This window comes from Pezoporus wallicus, unplaced genomic scaffold (genome assembly GCF_028554395.1).
Source record: "Pezoporus wallicus isolate ANWC-B61680 ecotype Strahan unplaced genomic scaffold, APGP_CSIRO_Pwel_v1 contig_8042, whole genome shotgun sequence".
Lineage (NCBI taxonomy): Eukaryota > Metazoa > Chordata > Aves > Psittaciformes > Psittacidae > Pezoporus > Pezoporus wallicus.
In genome coordinates, this window is record NW_026639380.1 from 415494 (window position 1) to 430995 (window position 15502).

At 38.6% G+C, this 15502-nt stretch overlaps 1 protein-coding gene across 1 annotated transcript in view; it reads right to left on the reverse strand.

Annotated features, from left to right (window-relative positions):
* Positions 1-1015: 1015 nt before the first annotated feature.
* Positions 1016-15502, reverse strand: part of HEATR1 (HEAT repeat containing 1) — a 35269-nt gene continuing 20782 nt past the window's right edge. The window contains exons 25-44 of the mRNA XM_057414560.1: positions 15247-15390; positions 14360-14478; positions 13968-14089; positions 12379-12507; positions 11545-11775; positions 10759-10885; positions 9718-9884; positions 9036-9082; positions 8075-8198; positions 7109-7249; positions 6611-6900; positions 5901-6051; positions 5254-5412; positions 4468-4602; positions 4104-4208; positions 3842-4010; positions 2971-3125; positions 2442-2600; positions 1657-1765; positions 1016-1240 (exon numbers count right to left, since the gene is read on the reverse strand). Coding sequence (XP_057270543.1) covers positions 1152-1240; positions 1657-1765; positions 2442-2600; positions 2971-3125; positions 3842-4010; positions 4104-4208; positions 4468-4602; positions 5254-5412; positions 5901-6051; positions 6611-6900; positions 7109-7249; positions 8075-8198; positions 9036-9082; positions 9718-9884; positions 10759-10885; positions 11545-11775; positions 12379-12507; positions 13968-14089; positions 14360-14478; positions 15247-15390 — 2872 coding nt within the window. The 3' untranslated portion in view covers positions 1016-1151. The remainder of the gene's footprint in view (positions 1241-1656; positions 1766-2441; positions 2601-2970; positions 3126-3841; positions 4011-4103; positions 4209-4467; positions 4603-5253; positions 5413-5900; positions 6052-6610; positions 6901-7108; positions 7250-8074; positions 8199-9035; positions 9083-9717; positions 9885-10758; positions 10886-11544; positions 11776-12378; positions 12508-13967; positions 14090-14359; positions 14479-15246; positions 15391-15502) is intronic.

The following is a 15502-nucleotide window of genomic DNA, read 5'->3' on the forward strand; positions in this document are numbered from 1 at the left end:
TAATCACCAGATTTAATGTATAAAAAGCATAAATAAAAACATTTGTGAACTCTGCCTTTCTCTTAATGTAGCTACATAGCTATTACCCCTTTTTGGTTTATATTTTCTCTTGTGTTGCTTATTATCTTACTCATATCTCCAGGGTGACACAGTGATTGTGTCTGGAAGACCACTTCCCCATTGAGGAGTTAGTGATCCACAGACCAGTTACCCTGAGTAGGTCTCGGCTGTGCTGGTGTGTCCTTCAGGAGAGTGCTGTAGTGCACGATCAACTTAGCTGACTGATGGTAATGGAGGAGCCGGTAGGCAGCTCCCAGTTGGGTGTCCTTGCCTTTATCTAGGAGTTGAGCAGGAAGTTCTCATGTGAACATTCTTTTTATTTGGCAGCAGACATGATAAATAGTTGTTTTCTAAGAAAATCCTGTAAGAGCATGAATGACCACAAAGGGGCAACCTTGCTGTAGAGATCTGCATGGCGTGCTATACCCTGAACAGAGGCCCGTTCCCAGCACTAGATGGGACATATGAGTACCTTCTTTATAGTGTTCTTACCAGTTGCATTTTAAATCATACTTTAGAATTTCAGTGCCTTTCATATTAGTGATGTAAGGAACCAGCACCTCCTGGTGCAAAACAGGTGGTGAATTTTTTGGTACATTTATTAACAGTGCAAACAATTTATTCTTCAGATAAGTAAGTGCTATTGCTTTAGCTTGTCTTTAAAGACTAAAAAAACATGAATCCCGATTTATTAGGATTTATATGAATCCTAATTTATTGTAACTTCCTTTTCAGTATCTTCTGTGGCTTTACTTTTTGCTTCCCTGAAAAGACAGAAAAGCAGATTCTCAGTACTGTACCCCAAACATAGCAGAACTCAAGTGTCTTGCGTGTCACTCTGTGCCCTATCAGAATTTGCTTATAGCTTGCTCCAGTCTCCCACTGTTAAGAAAAAAGCAGTTAAGGAAAAGTCATGCAGAAAGTCCCAAGACCATCCAGAAATTACAAAGCCAGATTCTTACAATGTTTTATTAAAAAGTTAAGATCTTAGCTCTGATAAAAATTAGTATGACTGACTAATTTTGCCTGTAACAGTAGCCTGTGTGAAGCTAACATGATTCAGACAAAATCTGAAAACAAAGGAAATCAACTTAGAAGTAGCTTTGAAGTGGTTCTCCTAAAATGACTTCTAGTTGTTGAATTGTCTTCTGACACAGCTGTTCAACTTCTTCACACTCATCTAGAAAAAGAAAGCAAGCAGGAATTAAGTAGAGCAACCACTGAAAGCTACCCTAGGAAGGCCTCATCACTCGTCAAGGCCAGAACTAGCTTGAAACACCAGGTATGAAATTATTATTAAAAAATACTTTGGCACTGCCTCAGGACTTGGGTGAATTATTTCTATTGTAACACTGATCTAAAACATGAAACTAGGCAGATGCGCACACTGAAGAAACTACCATAATTGAACTTTTAGAATTGTTGCATGCAACCCACTTCAGTTTGCATCCTGTGCAGTTTAACCTACTGTATACCAATATATAAGTTTTACAGCAACTACAGCAATCATACTGTCTGAACCTTTGAAAAGTGACCCTTTATTCTCTTTTTTGTCTTAGGCCAGTTGTCTGCACCAGTGCCACTTTATAACATTACCTTCCATGAGTTCAGCTAAGAATGGAATGGATTCAGGTAGCAGGACCAAGTAGTTCTCTTTCAGTTTTTGTGCAACTTCTACCAAAGCAAGCAGAGCAGCAAATCGGACCTAAATCAAAACAGTAATCTTTGTAAGGAAACAAACATTTCAGTATAATTCTGTTTTCTCCCCTGCCTGCCTCCACTTTCTTTCCATTGAAGTTTGTAAACTAGCTCCTGCTACTGAAAGGAACTAGTTTTACACCAGTTTAAATCTCAAGATTTGGGTTAGGATAATGTGAAAGGAAAAAATAGGTCGCAAGAAGCAGGTAAGTTGATAAAATGGTCTTGAACTTCCGGTTGCAATGAGACTGTTTCAATGTATCAGAAGGACTTAGCTCATTACAATGACAACCCAAGTACTCCCCCGAAGAGCTACAGCCTGTCAAATAGGAGAGCCTTGACAACTGTATGTAGTAAAGTCTGGAGGTTTATATATAAGTGTCTTCCAATTCCCCCTCTTTTTTCTTACACATCTTTTACTCCAACAGCTACCCAATCTTTAAAGAACCTAAACCACACAGTGTGGAAGCTATCCACATGTGGAATATTGACAGAGCAGAAGGCCATCTTGTTCACATCTCTCTATGGCCTGGGAGTAGCACAGTACTCCCAATACAGTATCAGTATTTTAACTTAGGCGAGTATTTTAGTAGTGACTTGGCTAATCCAATTCTGTTTTCAGATACACTGTTCCCATTTTCTAATGCAACAAAAAAACAGTTTGAATGCTGACAGCTCCCAACCTTAGAAGAGGTGTGCCTCATTTTCAGCAGGATCTGGTAGTTCAGTGGTTTCCAAAGAGAATCATCTGCCATTGCCACTGCAAACTGAGCTATGCAGGGTATCAGGTGCGCTGTCACTCTGTCCTGGAACTTCTCATCTCCTCCAAGCGTATTTTCTAGCTGTGGAATAAAAAGCTTGTCAAACAGATCCAAACAAATAAATCAAGCCAAAAGCACTTCTAGCTTTGGCTTTTAAGTACTCAAGAGTTGCATCAAAGACCATCAATGGGAGTGCAACTGGTCTGCAAGAACTCAACAACATGCATGAACCTTACAGAATGATGATGTTTAGAAAGAGGATAAAAACGTAATTCAGAGCCTTAGGCAAAGCAATTAATACTGTTTTGTCTTTGGGCCACAGACAATAAATTAATTCCTCCCTTTTTAAGGGAGAGGACTGAGGTAAGGTTAAATAGGTAAAAATAATAAACCTTTCAGATGGGGAAAAAAAAGTCAGTTTTGAATTGTTTTTTCCTGTATATGTCAATACCTGATCAACCAGAGGCATCATCAAAGTTTCTGCTCTTTCCTTACTCAGGAACTTCTGGGTGTCAAACAGGAAGAGCTTGTGCAGACAATTCATGGTGAACTGCAACAGCAGACAGCTCTTCTCTGTGCTATTCTCACAGTCAAAGAAAGCTTCATCTGTATGTCAATCAAGAAGGGGAAAAAAAAAAAACGTAAAAAAAAAATCCCTGAAGCTTTCCCACAAGATAGAAACATCATTCATTTGTGAATATAGCTAAAGGATGACTACATAGCAATTATGTACTCATCACTCAGAACAATAAAGATGCAATATATTATCTGGCTTTTAGCTAATGCCCTAGCAGGTCTGGCACTGCTGTTCACAGTCAGCTGGGGATAAAAGGGACTAGACATGGGCTACAGGAAGCCACAGGCCATACCAGTGGATGTGGAGAATTTCTTCACTACAAATAGGATAAGCAAATAAGTTTCCCATACAAAAAACTAATACCTATTTTTGCCAAGAAAGCAGAGGAGTCTGAATACACCAGGTAACATGTAAGAGAAGTCAAAGTATGGAAAAACAAGAAAGAAGGCTGAACAAATTGTCCTTTTCCCACACAATTTCATTCTCATGGAATTCACTGGGACTGACATTGAAAATTTTCATGTGGTCTCAAGTTTGTACTGGCAGTCCAGAGCCCATGGATGAAATATGTCCTTTTGTTCCACTAGAATAAGAAAGATGCCTTATTTATAAGATAAAGAAGAAATGAGGTATGTGCCATGAAGTAAATCCTGTAAGACTAAAGTTTCATCAGTTATAATTAACCTATTTCAGCAATTAAATTAGCCTGCCAACACTTCTCTATAGTTAGTAACTGAAAACTTACCAGTTTTAGAAACATTGACCTGGTTCAGTGTCTCAGCAAATGGCTTCAATAAATGACCAGCAAACAGGGTGAAGAGGCCCTTGAGCTTGTCTGCAATGCAATCTGCTATTCGGTGGAATGTCAGTAGTCTGTCTTTTAGGGCAGACTCTGTTTTGGACCAGTCAAAGAGCTGAAAGTGGAAGTCAGATTAGCTCTTTACTGTGTCTGTCCACTGGAAAACACAAATGTGCTGATGCAGATGTATTATATTTAAACTTCTTACCTTAAAGAAGAGGGGTCTGAAAGAAGCCTCGGAAAGTTTCATAACCATACTTATTAGACAATCAATAATGTAAGTCTCTGTCTTACCAACTTCCTCTAAATCATCCTGGGAAAAATTAGAAAAGAGAATTCCAAGTTTGAAATGTAAGACTTTCAGTTTTCAAATCATATTTTAGTTTGTTTCAGACTAAATACCTAACTGTGATGTTTTCTGCCCCAAGAACAATTCCCGAACGTAGAGTATTTGATACCCAGAATTTCCAAGCACAAGTGCCATGGAAACTACTAATATTTTTTTAAAAACAACTGATAGAATTAGCACGCAGAGGTTGAGCTGCTGTTGTTCATCCCCCTAAACAAGTCACCTTGGCATGATCTGTTCTGAAGTCCAGGGCTTTCATGAAAAACGCTGTCAGCTCAGACTGATGAGAGATCAGGTGCTCCTTCTCCATAGTAACAATGTGCTCCTTCAAAATGTTCATAAGGGGAACCAGGCAGTTCTGCAAAACAAAAGCAAAGCAATGCGAAGGCAACTGTGATACTGATAGTAACTGAGAAACATCATAACAATGAAATAGGATTTCAGCACTTCATACATTTACTCATTAAAATACTGTTGATAAAATAGATAAGCTTTTTCCTGTAATTTTGGGGGGTTTAAAGTAGTAGGATTCCTGAAAAGAGTCTGGTCTCTCTTGGTTGAAAATTATGACTCAACTTGTGTTCCCAGCAGATAAATCAAAGCCTTTATGAATGGACAATCTCTCAAGCATTCATCATCTAATATGCTAAGGATATTAAACTGGTGCATTTCTCCCAGGTCTAACTTTCCTGAATCACCACTTCAGTACAAAAGAAAACAGAGATAATATAAAGACTGTGCTAGGTTTGGCTGGGATGGAGTGAATTTTCTTCACAGCAGCTCACATGGTGCTATGTTTTAGATTTGTGACCAAAACAACACTGGTAGCACATTGACCAGTGCTCACAAAGCATTAAGACTTTCTTTGTTTCTCACTCTGCTGCCCCAGCAAGACAGGACACAGCCAGGACAGTTGGACCAAATTTTGCACTGCTTGGTTGTATTTTTTTTTCCCTTTCATTCTTTTTAATCAGAATGCAAAAGAATGATAAAAAATAGAAGTCCTTACCTTCCGGGTATTTGCCACTTCACTGTAACACTTCATAACTGCAGGCAAGAATATTCGGGGAGCAAGTCTTGTAGCTAGGATAGTTTTCAATGATGATACACGTAAGCTTATCTGGGAAGAAGGACCAAACTCGACCACAAACTTTTCCAAGCAGACAACCTATCAGGAAATCCAACAGAAGTGAGACATACTTGGAACAACAGGAACTTGTCTTACAATAATCTGTTGCAAATGGCAGACAGGAATGTTGCTGTTTGCAGCACCTGGAGCACCTTGTGTTAAGATGTCTGTGTACAAAGCTTCGCTGTCTTTTTCAGACTGAAAAAACACACGTCAGCAGTAAGGGGTCAGAATTATCCCAACACATTTGATGATATCATGGATATTATAGAAAGATCCTCCAGGATTCAGCTTCTTTTCCAAACAGGCAAACTACAATCTATCAGAGGGAGGAATAGCAGATGCTCTCATATTCTTTTAGTTATCTGCATAAGAAGGTGAGTGGAAAAGTAATATGTTATGACCTTCCACATAGTTGGCACATCTATTTCAGTTTCAGACAGAAAAAGTAATCTCTGTTATCTTCTTCTAGGAACTGGGCAGATCTTGTCCCCCTTTACATATCTGTAGGAATTAAGAGAACTCACCTGCAGCAAGCAATCCAAAAGATAAGGGCTAAGGAAGTGTGGTAATGTTTCTGCGACCTTCAGGAGAGCAGTAACAGCACTCAGCAAGTAAATCTCATTGGAGACCAGGTCCTTCTTATTTTTTAAAGTCTTCAACAATGCTGGCATCAGCCTGTGAATAACCAAGCATAGACAGAGGAAGGTGAAACCACTGAGCAGTTGGCGACACATTTCCAATCCCATAAATCCATCTGTTAAGCCCGCAGGGACAAATTCTACACAATTTTTTACATGTGTATTTGAGAAAACTCAGTATTCTTGGCTATTCTGCTGTATTTCATTTTTTCAAAGCTAATGAAGGGCATTAGATTTCAAATTGCAGAATGGTTCTGATCAGAAGCTATCGTTAAAATCACCTAGTCCAATCCCCCTACCATAGGCAGAGACATCTTTCACTAGTTCAGGTTGCTCGAAGCCCTGTCTTTTGTTTAAAGATTTAATGACAATAAGAAACTTGAACTCTACTGGTTCTAAAACTCTTACAATTTCACCACTAGCTTCTTAGTTCTATGACCAGGAAGCACCTTTAAGCACTATGAATATCTTCATTCTTATCTACACAAAACACACGCAGGCAGACTGCCACTTGGCCTTCACCAGCATTCCTTCAGTAATGCATTTTAGCATAATTCCTGCTTCAATTGGTTCTGTTAAAAAGAACCCAACACTACCTTGGAAGCTGAGGTATTGCTTGGGCTTTCAGTGTATAGGTGACCTCAGCTATACATAGCAAAGCACTTCCTATCACATTCTTTTCCTCTTTCTCTGAAGAAATTAGATCAATGGCAGTTTTCAGAACAGGAACAAACGGCACTGGATTTTCTGCGCCAAAACCTTTGCAGAGCAGCTTGAGGCTGAACAAAGCAGTTTGCCTGTTGATGGCTTGCTCCTCCTCTTCGTCTTTTCTTTTACACTGTGCAATAGCAATGAGCTCAGGAACTAGCTCTAAGAGCTGCAGGATCTAAAAGGACAAGAGAACACACTTTAGGCATGCAGTTAGAAACTCAGAACATGCAAGGTAATGATGGTCAGGGAGCCTACATCTCACTACTCCTATGCTGCCTGCCAGACCTGGCTACTTGTCATCTTCATATAGACCAAACCACTTCTACATCTATTTCGCTCTGGTTACTTCTGCTAAAGGACTGAGCTTAACCACTTAGCCTCACCTGTCTCTTCTGCCACTTTGTGCGTTGCTGCACCTTATTGTTCAAAAGGTCCATTGCCTTACGTCTCACAGATGGAAGCTGATTTGTTATTAGTCCCCTAATAACAGGGATGAAGGTTTCTGTTGGCAATAAGGCATTAACCTACAAGAAAACACAAACAGAACAATACCATAAATGCTATTCCATGTGCTGTGACCTGGCAGCCTCCAAATAAAACAGGAAAACTCTCTTTGACTTCCCACATGGGTGTCAGGATCAAAGAAGAGAGGACAGGCCAGCAATGCTGGATCTGAGGCAAGCAAAAGAACAAAGCAGGTTCCAGTTACAGTACTTAACGTATGTTCACTGGCTGCTAAGCAGCCATTATCCACTACCTCTGAGATTTCCTCAGCAATTCCTCTTTACACTGGTGAGCTCTCCCTCCTTACCCTAAAATACTTCTGGTAGTGCCCTGTGCACATACATCAGGAAAACTGGAATATGCTTCACAGGCAAAAAAAACCACCCCAAATCCAGAAATAAAGACACATGCTCCACAGCATAAAATGAGATAGCCAGTCCAGTTCTACAAATATACTTCTGATCAGAAAAAGATTAGAAAGAAAAACATAAGGAATTTTTTTCTCAACTTCAATTTCATGTAGAAATATACAACAATTCCATTAGCATTAGTTAAACCCTTTTATGAGTTAACAGTGAGAAATGCTGCCAAAAGCCATTATTTTCCACCATGTAGTGAAATGACTGCATCCAGCCAGTAGAATACTAACTAAAAGAAACAGGCATTCCTGTCTAAGCTCTTAGCTGTAGTTACTGAAGTTAGAGGAGTTTAATCAATGATGCACCAGCCTGCAGACCATCCAATAAAGATTAGTACTAATCCACTAGGAAATCCTAAAAAAGTTGTATTAATAAGCAAAAGCTTATTAATGTCCCACTGCTAACATGAGAGCTAATGAGACATACTTTATCCAGCATATCATAGGACTTGTTAAGCAGAACCCTCCAAAATTTGGCTGTTGGCTTGTCCACATTTCCTTCTACTGAAGATGCCACAGTGTTAATATAGTGAAGAACTTCTTCTAATAGCCTAGGTAGAAAGGAAGCATCTTTTAGTAATAACAAGGACACTACAGAAGTTGACTTTCTTTCTGGTAAACATGAAATTTCACAAAACAGCAACAATTAAAGAAAATGAAACACCTAATGGAGAGACTAGCAGATCACATCATTAACAAAAAGCTATGGCAATAAGGACAATCACATGCACATTAAAGAAGTCTACCTATTACTCCCAGATTAGCATCTACATACAGCAGTAGTTCTACTTAACAACTTTAAAGCAAAAACGATCTGGAAAAATGTAGATGTTTAAAAATGAGCTTTTAAGGAACACAGCATTTAAAATAAATCCTATACCCTTTTTCACTTAAGTTAAGCCTCTGCAAAAGAAACCCTCAATTTTGTATCATTGGCTGTTATAGCCCAATGACTACAACTGTGATCACTGGTAATTTTATTACACCAGCATAGGAGCACCTGTGAACAATGATTTTTTTTTTTTTCCTATTAATGAAGCAACAAGTTTTGCTAAAAATCTGCAATTCTTTAAGAGACTCCATCAGCAACAGCATAACAGTTATGGCCAAGTATGCAAATAAGCACAAGCAGAAATGTAGAAAGAGTGGATATTGTGTAGAGCAATCTTTCAGAAATAAAAAGCTCTACATCATATAAAAACCAAAAAAATCAAACCCCAAACAAAACCCCAAACTAAATAACCTTTATATAATAAGTACAGGTTGTTGCTGAGCACAACTGAAAGTGTCCTTGGGGCGGAAAAAAAAGCCTAATGGAACTATATTTAAAAACAATCCCAAGTTGTAGTAAAAGCTAAAAATAATAGTGGAGCAGATTTAAAGCATACCTCTGTTCCAACTTCTGCAGCTCTTCTGTTTCTTCACATTCAACTATCTGGTTTCAAAAGTAAGAATGAACATGCCAAGTGTGAAACTTCCATCTCCTCACTGAGTTACCATCCCAGTATATGCAAATTCATTTGTTCTAAATGCAATGTCAACTAACATGGTAAGCATGAATTCCCCACATCTGCACCTAATCCATCATTCTAGAAGGAAATATGAGAATCTTAGGCAAAGCAGTCACAGTAGCAAATACATTTGATGCTGGTGGACGGCATTCAGTTGAAAAACAGGGAAGTACTTCCAGCTAGAGCCGCAGCCTAAAATTTGTAATATTTATTTTCTCTTTTCAGATTAATAGTATGAATCCCAGTCCAAATTTTGAGTTAAAGGCTGTGAGTGAAATCCCGGACTCCATAAAGCCAGTGGGAATTCACTGGGACCAGAATTTCACTTTATTACCTATTTATCAATCACACAAACAGTCTATCTGGAAAAGCTGTATTAAAAACCAATTAGCATTACTGAGAGGCTTCAAAACTCTGTCAATAAAGGTGTCAGTAAGATACACCAGATTTCATCCCCTTTGCATATAAAGCCATACTAAAAAGCAAATTAAATCTCATCTATTACAGTATGGCACAATTACTTAATGTGGTAAGTTTAAAAGCAATCTGCCATTATTACCTTCTTCACAAAATTCTGAGAGGATAAAAGCTGTGACATGAAGGAGACTGACAAGAATTTGAAATGCCGAAGTTGTTTGTCTGAGTGACACTCCACATCAAAGAGCTGCCCATCCTGATTTTTTAGCTTTGTCTTGCATGGTTTTGACTTTTTTGGCCCAGGATCATCTGTTGAAAATGTTCACAAAACAAATTTGTAGCCAACAGAAAAAGATAAATTTTGATTTCTGGTTATGGAAGCAAAGTAAAATTACAGTCAGATGTCTTTCAAGGATAGTCATTCTGCAGTACCCAAAATGATGTCAGATTTCCAAGGAAGATGCTCTGGAATACCACAGGAGATTAATTTTTCATTTCAACAGCCTCAAAAGAAGCAGTGCCATTTCACTGCCGTGCCAGCTGATCATTTTTACATAAAGAATCTTTTTTCTTGGTGCTAAAGCTATGGTAAACCGGCTACAAACATGGGTCTTTAGAGGCAGGACCTTATACACTGCATCACACACCAGAAATGATTGGCAGTCCCTGTGATCTTGTCTTCTATAACAGCTAAATTTTTCATTTCGGCTAAATGATGTACTTGATCTTTTAAATGAGGAATACTGTTTGATTCTAAGTGATCAAATTAATCTATAATTAAAAGGATTAATAAAAGGTAAATAATCACATATCAGCTGTATTATTAAGAAGCCATTATAGTAATTCATCTCCCTCAGTCGTCTGTCTAGAGGAGTAACAGAATCAGAATCATACAATGGTTTGAGTTGGAATGGACACTTAAGGTCATCTAGTCCAACCTCCCTGCCATGGGCAGAGACACCTTCCACCAGACCAGGTTGCTCAAAGCCCTGTCCAACTTGGCCTTGAATGTTTCCAGAGATGGGGCAGCCACAGCTTCTCTGGGCAACTTGTGCCAGCGCCTCATCACCCTCATCATAAAATATATCTTCCTTATATCTAGTCTAAATCTATCCTCTTTCAGTTTAAAACCATTACCCCATGTCCCCTGCAACTGGAGGGTTTACACGCATTTTGTGGTTACCTTCTTTGTTCTCAGGCAGTTCTGTCAAATACTGGATTATTTTCATCATGCCCTGGAACTGAGTCTGTACATTAAATTCACAACAGATGGAAATCCAAAATGCAGTGTCTGCTTCCAAAACAGCATCCTGTTTATGGTTTCAAAATTAAGAAAAAAAATAAATAAAAAAGATCAAGAATTAGTATTACTAATAATGATGAAAAGACTCAAAAATGCCTTACTGAGTTTGTGAAAATGTCCTTGTGAGCTGGATTAACACCAAGGGTAACAGCACTAAGCTCTTGGAAAGAATGTAGTTAAACAGTGTAGAGATTAAGTTGCTACAGCAAAGGCTGCATCTTTTCACCAATGTTGCTTTAGCCTTTTGATTTTCCCCATAAACTGTGCTTTCACCTAACTCATGGGCCTGCCTGCACAAAAACATTATAGTTTTTATCTTGGTCCGTACAGGAAGACGTGTATCATGTGTCACAAATACATGTATTAGAAAAAAAACTCTTAAAATATTGGAGCCCTTCATAATCAGATTATCAGCTCTTCAGGTCAAGCACTGCTGTACAATACGATACGATTTATTCAGGCTCCAGGACAAAACAATATTGTGTCTGCAATACAAATTCTACCAACATCCCGATGAGGTTCTGCTCTATTGCACAAGCTCAGAGCTCACTATATATTTTACTATAATCTAAGGGCTTGTCTTGAACCTCCTTAAAGGACAGATTGTGAAGAGAAAGGGGAAGCTCAGTCACTTCAGGAGAAAGGTGACCCCACTTGTCTTCTAACCTTGTCTGTGCTTGACGTTGCAGTCACAGTCTTGGTGACATACTGCTCGAACAGCAGCACTAGCAGAACCCAGAGGAACTTGTCTCCTCCCACTGTAGTGATCAGCTGAGCCAGGATTGGCAGGCGGCGGTGCTCCGGCACATGGGGCAAGGCATCCACAAACACACGGATGATCTTGATCACCACCTCTTCCACACTTCCAGAGGACTCTGACAGATCACTGTCTTCAGCCTGCGTACAAACAGGTACAGCAGTTCAAACAGATTAATGCAGGTGGGTACAAGTTCGTTCTTGTAAATTCAGAAGATAAGAAAAAGCCCTGCGTGCCTGACGATGGTATTACCAAAAGCAAAATCTCAAAGAAAAGGTCAGCGCTCCAAAATAAACAGTTTTGAATCACACAGTTCCTTCTCAGTGTTTCAGGAAGATGCTGCAAATAAAATCAGAAAAATAGGAAGGGGAAAAAAGAAAGGAAGGGGGGAGGGAAGGAAGGGAAATGGAAAAAAGGCAGGAGATTACTTGGCACCAGTTGATGATGAAAAACCTCAAATTTAAGTCCGTTTCAGGTCCTCTTTAGGTACAGGTGTGATACTGTTTTAGCTAAACCATTTATGAAGTGCTGGAGCTCATAACATTAAAAAGCAGTAGTCTGATGAACTGAGTTGGTCAGACAAGGAGCAACCTGTTAATACAGTTATATATAATTGAATTTCTATCTAAAAATAATCCTAGATTAGGCTACAATTTATTCTACCACTGATATTCTAAACCACTTACTCAATAATCTTATTGTTCACCTTTTTTGACACTTCTGCATCACATAGACAGATTTACCTGTATAAGAGCTGGAATAACCATCTGCACTGTCTTATTAATTACTTGGAATGTGTAAGTATCATCCAGACGCAAGACGTTTGCTCCCATGAATGTAAAAATAGGCATAATATTGTGGAGAACTTTATCCTGGAAAAGAAGACAGATGAGATTAATTTATTTTTTGAATTCTGCTGCTCTGCATATTATACCTTAAGGCACTTCTCCTTCCCACAAATGCCACACGGCTCCTATAAAAGAAAATGAGACTCATTAGTATCTTCAAAATCTCCACTGAACTAATTTTAAATGTAGAGTGTCCCTTAAAGCCAATTACTATGTGACAGTTAGAGTTCTAAACATTATTTAGAAACCCAAGATACACTTCTAAGCAAGTAATTCTTGAGTGGAAATTGAGAGTTTAATCTGATGAAATACCTAGTGCCATGTAAAATCAGCTATGGGGAGATTTGCAGCAGCACAAATGTGAGTGTGGTGCAGTCGTTTTCATACCTTTCCCACCCACCCTTTTTTATATCTGTAAAACATCTGCAGTATCTACAATCATACAATGGAAACCAACCATGTTCATTTTAAGTTTTGTATTTTTGGCGGGGTTAGACTGTAAACACAGTAATTACTTTGAGGGCTGGGTCAGAGATGTCACCTAACTCAAGACTTAGTTTCCCAGATTTTACCAAAACTTAGAGCAAGAAAATATGGGCACATTTTTCATTCAGTTTTAGTGAACTGAACTAGTGTTTTAAATCTAAAAAAGAGAGATGAGACTCAGACAAAAATACTTCCTTGTACTTTGACCTTGAAAATCTTGTAAGAGCTAATATTAATGTAGAATTAAAAGCTTGGTTCTGTAGCAGGTGATGGCAGTATAATGGCGACAAAGGAAAACAACCCCAAGAATCAAAATCCAAATCCTCCACAGATTTGTCAAAAACATCCCAATTTATGCTTTTCAGAAAACACTATCCTTCCAAATGTGTGGAGAAAGTACTGAGGTAAAGATGAATATGCAAATTGAGTCTGATACATCTGGATACATTTTGTTGCTTTTATAATTTCAAAAGAATCTTAGAAGAGTGAGCGTACAGTCAAATATCAATCCATAGGCCTGCTTCTTGGTCAATTAAAATCACACCAACCTGGGTTTACCACCATTCAACTACATTTCCCAGTGTTGTACAAGTTAGGAACTTGTCAGAATAAGAATATATGTGCTACCTAATCTTACATAGAATAAGTAAACAGGCTGAATGTTTTCGCTCTGGCATATGAAAAAGCAGGGGAAAAAAGAAACAAGGCACAAGAATTTTGACCACAGTGGGAGAGTGAGGCAAGACTGTTGTCAGAAAGCTATTTCCATTTTTAATGCACTTATCTGCAAGTCATAAATGACTCGTGACCAAAATATCAAGACAGATTTGATCTCAAGTTAAATGGAAATGAAAGCCCTAAAAGAGCAGGGAACCTGTATATTCTGCCTCTTGCTCCTTTCAGAAAGTTTCTCCCCATGCAGCAGTTCTGTCTGTTCTTCACTCTTCCCAGTATTTGGAACCTGAAGACTCAACACATAAATTTCAGGTACTACTTACAGGAAACATGCCAGCAACAGCACCAAGGAGAAGCAGTGCATGGTGATGTGTCTGGGGCATTTTAGAAATCCTGATGCACTGAACTATCAGTTCCACATTGAATTTTTCTTTGTCGAGGGTATCTGCCAGTAAAAAATATTAATTATTAAAAAATACTGATACTTCAATGGTCAACCATATAAGGAAGAAACAGCACGCTCAAGCACTGGTTACAATTTGCAAGCCATACCTAAGGGATCTATAAAAAATGACTTAGAAGGCAACTCTGTGTACACTGTAGATGAATCTCTCTCTCCTTAACAATACTATGTAGACTGAAAGAAAGAAAAAGCCAGAGGCCATTGTTTCAATGTTGTGCTGGTGAGAGAAGAAAGGAATCTAGCAATTTTTACCTGCTGGTATCTTGCTACGATCTGAAGTCAGTTTCTGACATATGCTTAGCAGGCAGCTGAGGATTAGCTGCTTTGTATATTCCATATTTTCTTCTTCTGATGCCATAGGTTCCAGAGACCTACACATTCAGGAATTATATTTAGAGATTGAAAAAGGAGACAAAAGTAAGTGACCAACTGCATACTAAGACACAAATAACCAATGGCAATCTTCATTCTACAGAAGTTCTAAATTGAGGCTTCTAAAAAGCATGGAAAAAAGTGTCTCCTTTTTTGTTTTCAAACACACCAACTGGTCTTATAAAAGACATTTAATCAAAGTGCTGTCAAGAGCATAAGATGTTTACCTGAAATATGATTGCCAGCCTACGTAAAGGCAAGTCTTAAGTAAAAAAGATAAATACCCAACCTATAGGTAAACTTTCCTAAGTGTCTGGAGATAGGGCTGGCAGGAAAGCAACAATTTTCTCAGGCTGCACTGCGTGAAGGCTGCTCCAGAGTGTTTTGAGAGGATTTCAGCCCTTAAGAGTATTATTGTAATAGCTTTGCAAAATACACAAGTCCCGTTGATTGTGCCAGTTTCAGCACTGGTATCATCCTTCTTAGCAATCCCAAGCACTCCACCTGAGAAACAAAAGCTTCACTAAGAAGCTATGCATCTTAACAATCTTAAAAAGCCCATCATATTGTTTAAAGGGGAAAAAAATCATAACAACGTCCTATTCCCCTCATCTGATTTACTTAAAAGAAGTTCAAGTAAAAAAAGGAAAGCTAAGCTACCAAACATGGCAAAAAAGTAGAGAGAAAGTAGCCCATATTTAACATTTTACAATGTCTGCTGCAGAAGAGAATGGTCAAGGACTTATGTGTTATGGAGGCATGATTACCGGCTCAGCAGGTTAAAAAGTGGAGATATCAATGCCTGCGGATGTCTGAGTTTCTTCTTATGCTGCAGCAATTCTAGAATAAGCATAATCCTCTGCCAGCTGAAGTGGCTTGTTTCTGGTGCCAATTCTGCATCTTGAGGTTTTCTAAAAAGGCAAGACAATCAATCAGGAGACACAAAGAAAACAGTAAAGTGTTTCAAGGGACAAACACATGTGTAAGTGAAAAAATGACAAGTTTTCTTTCACATAGCAATAT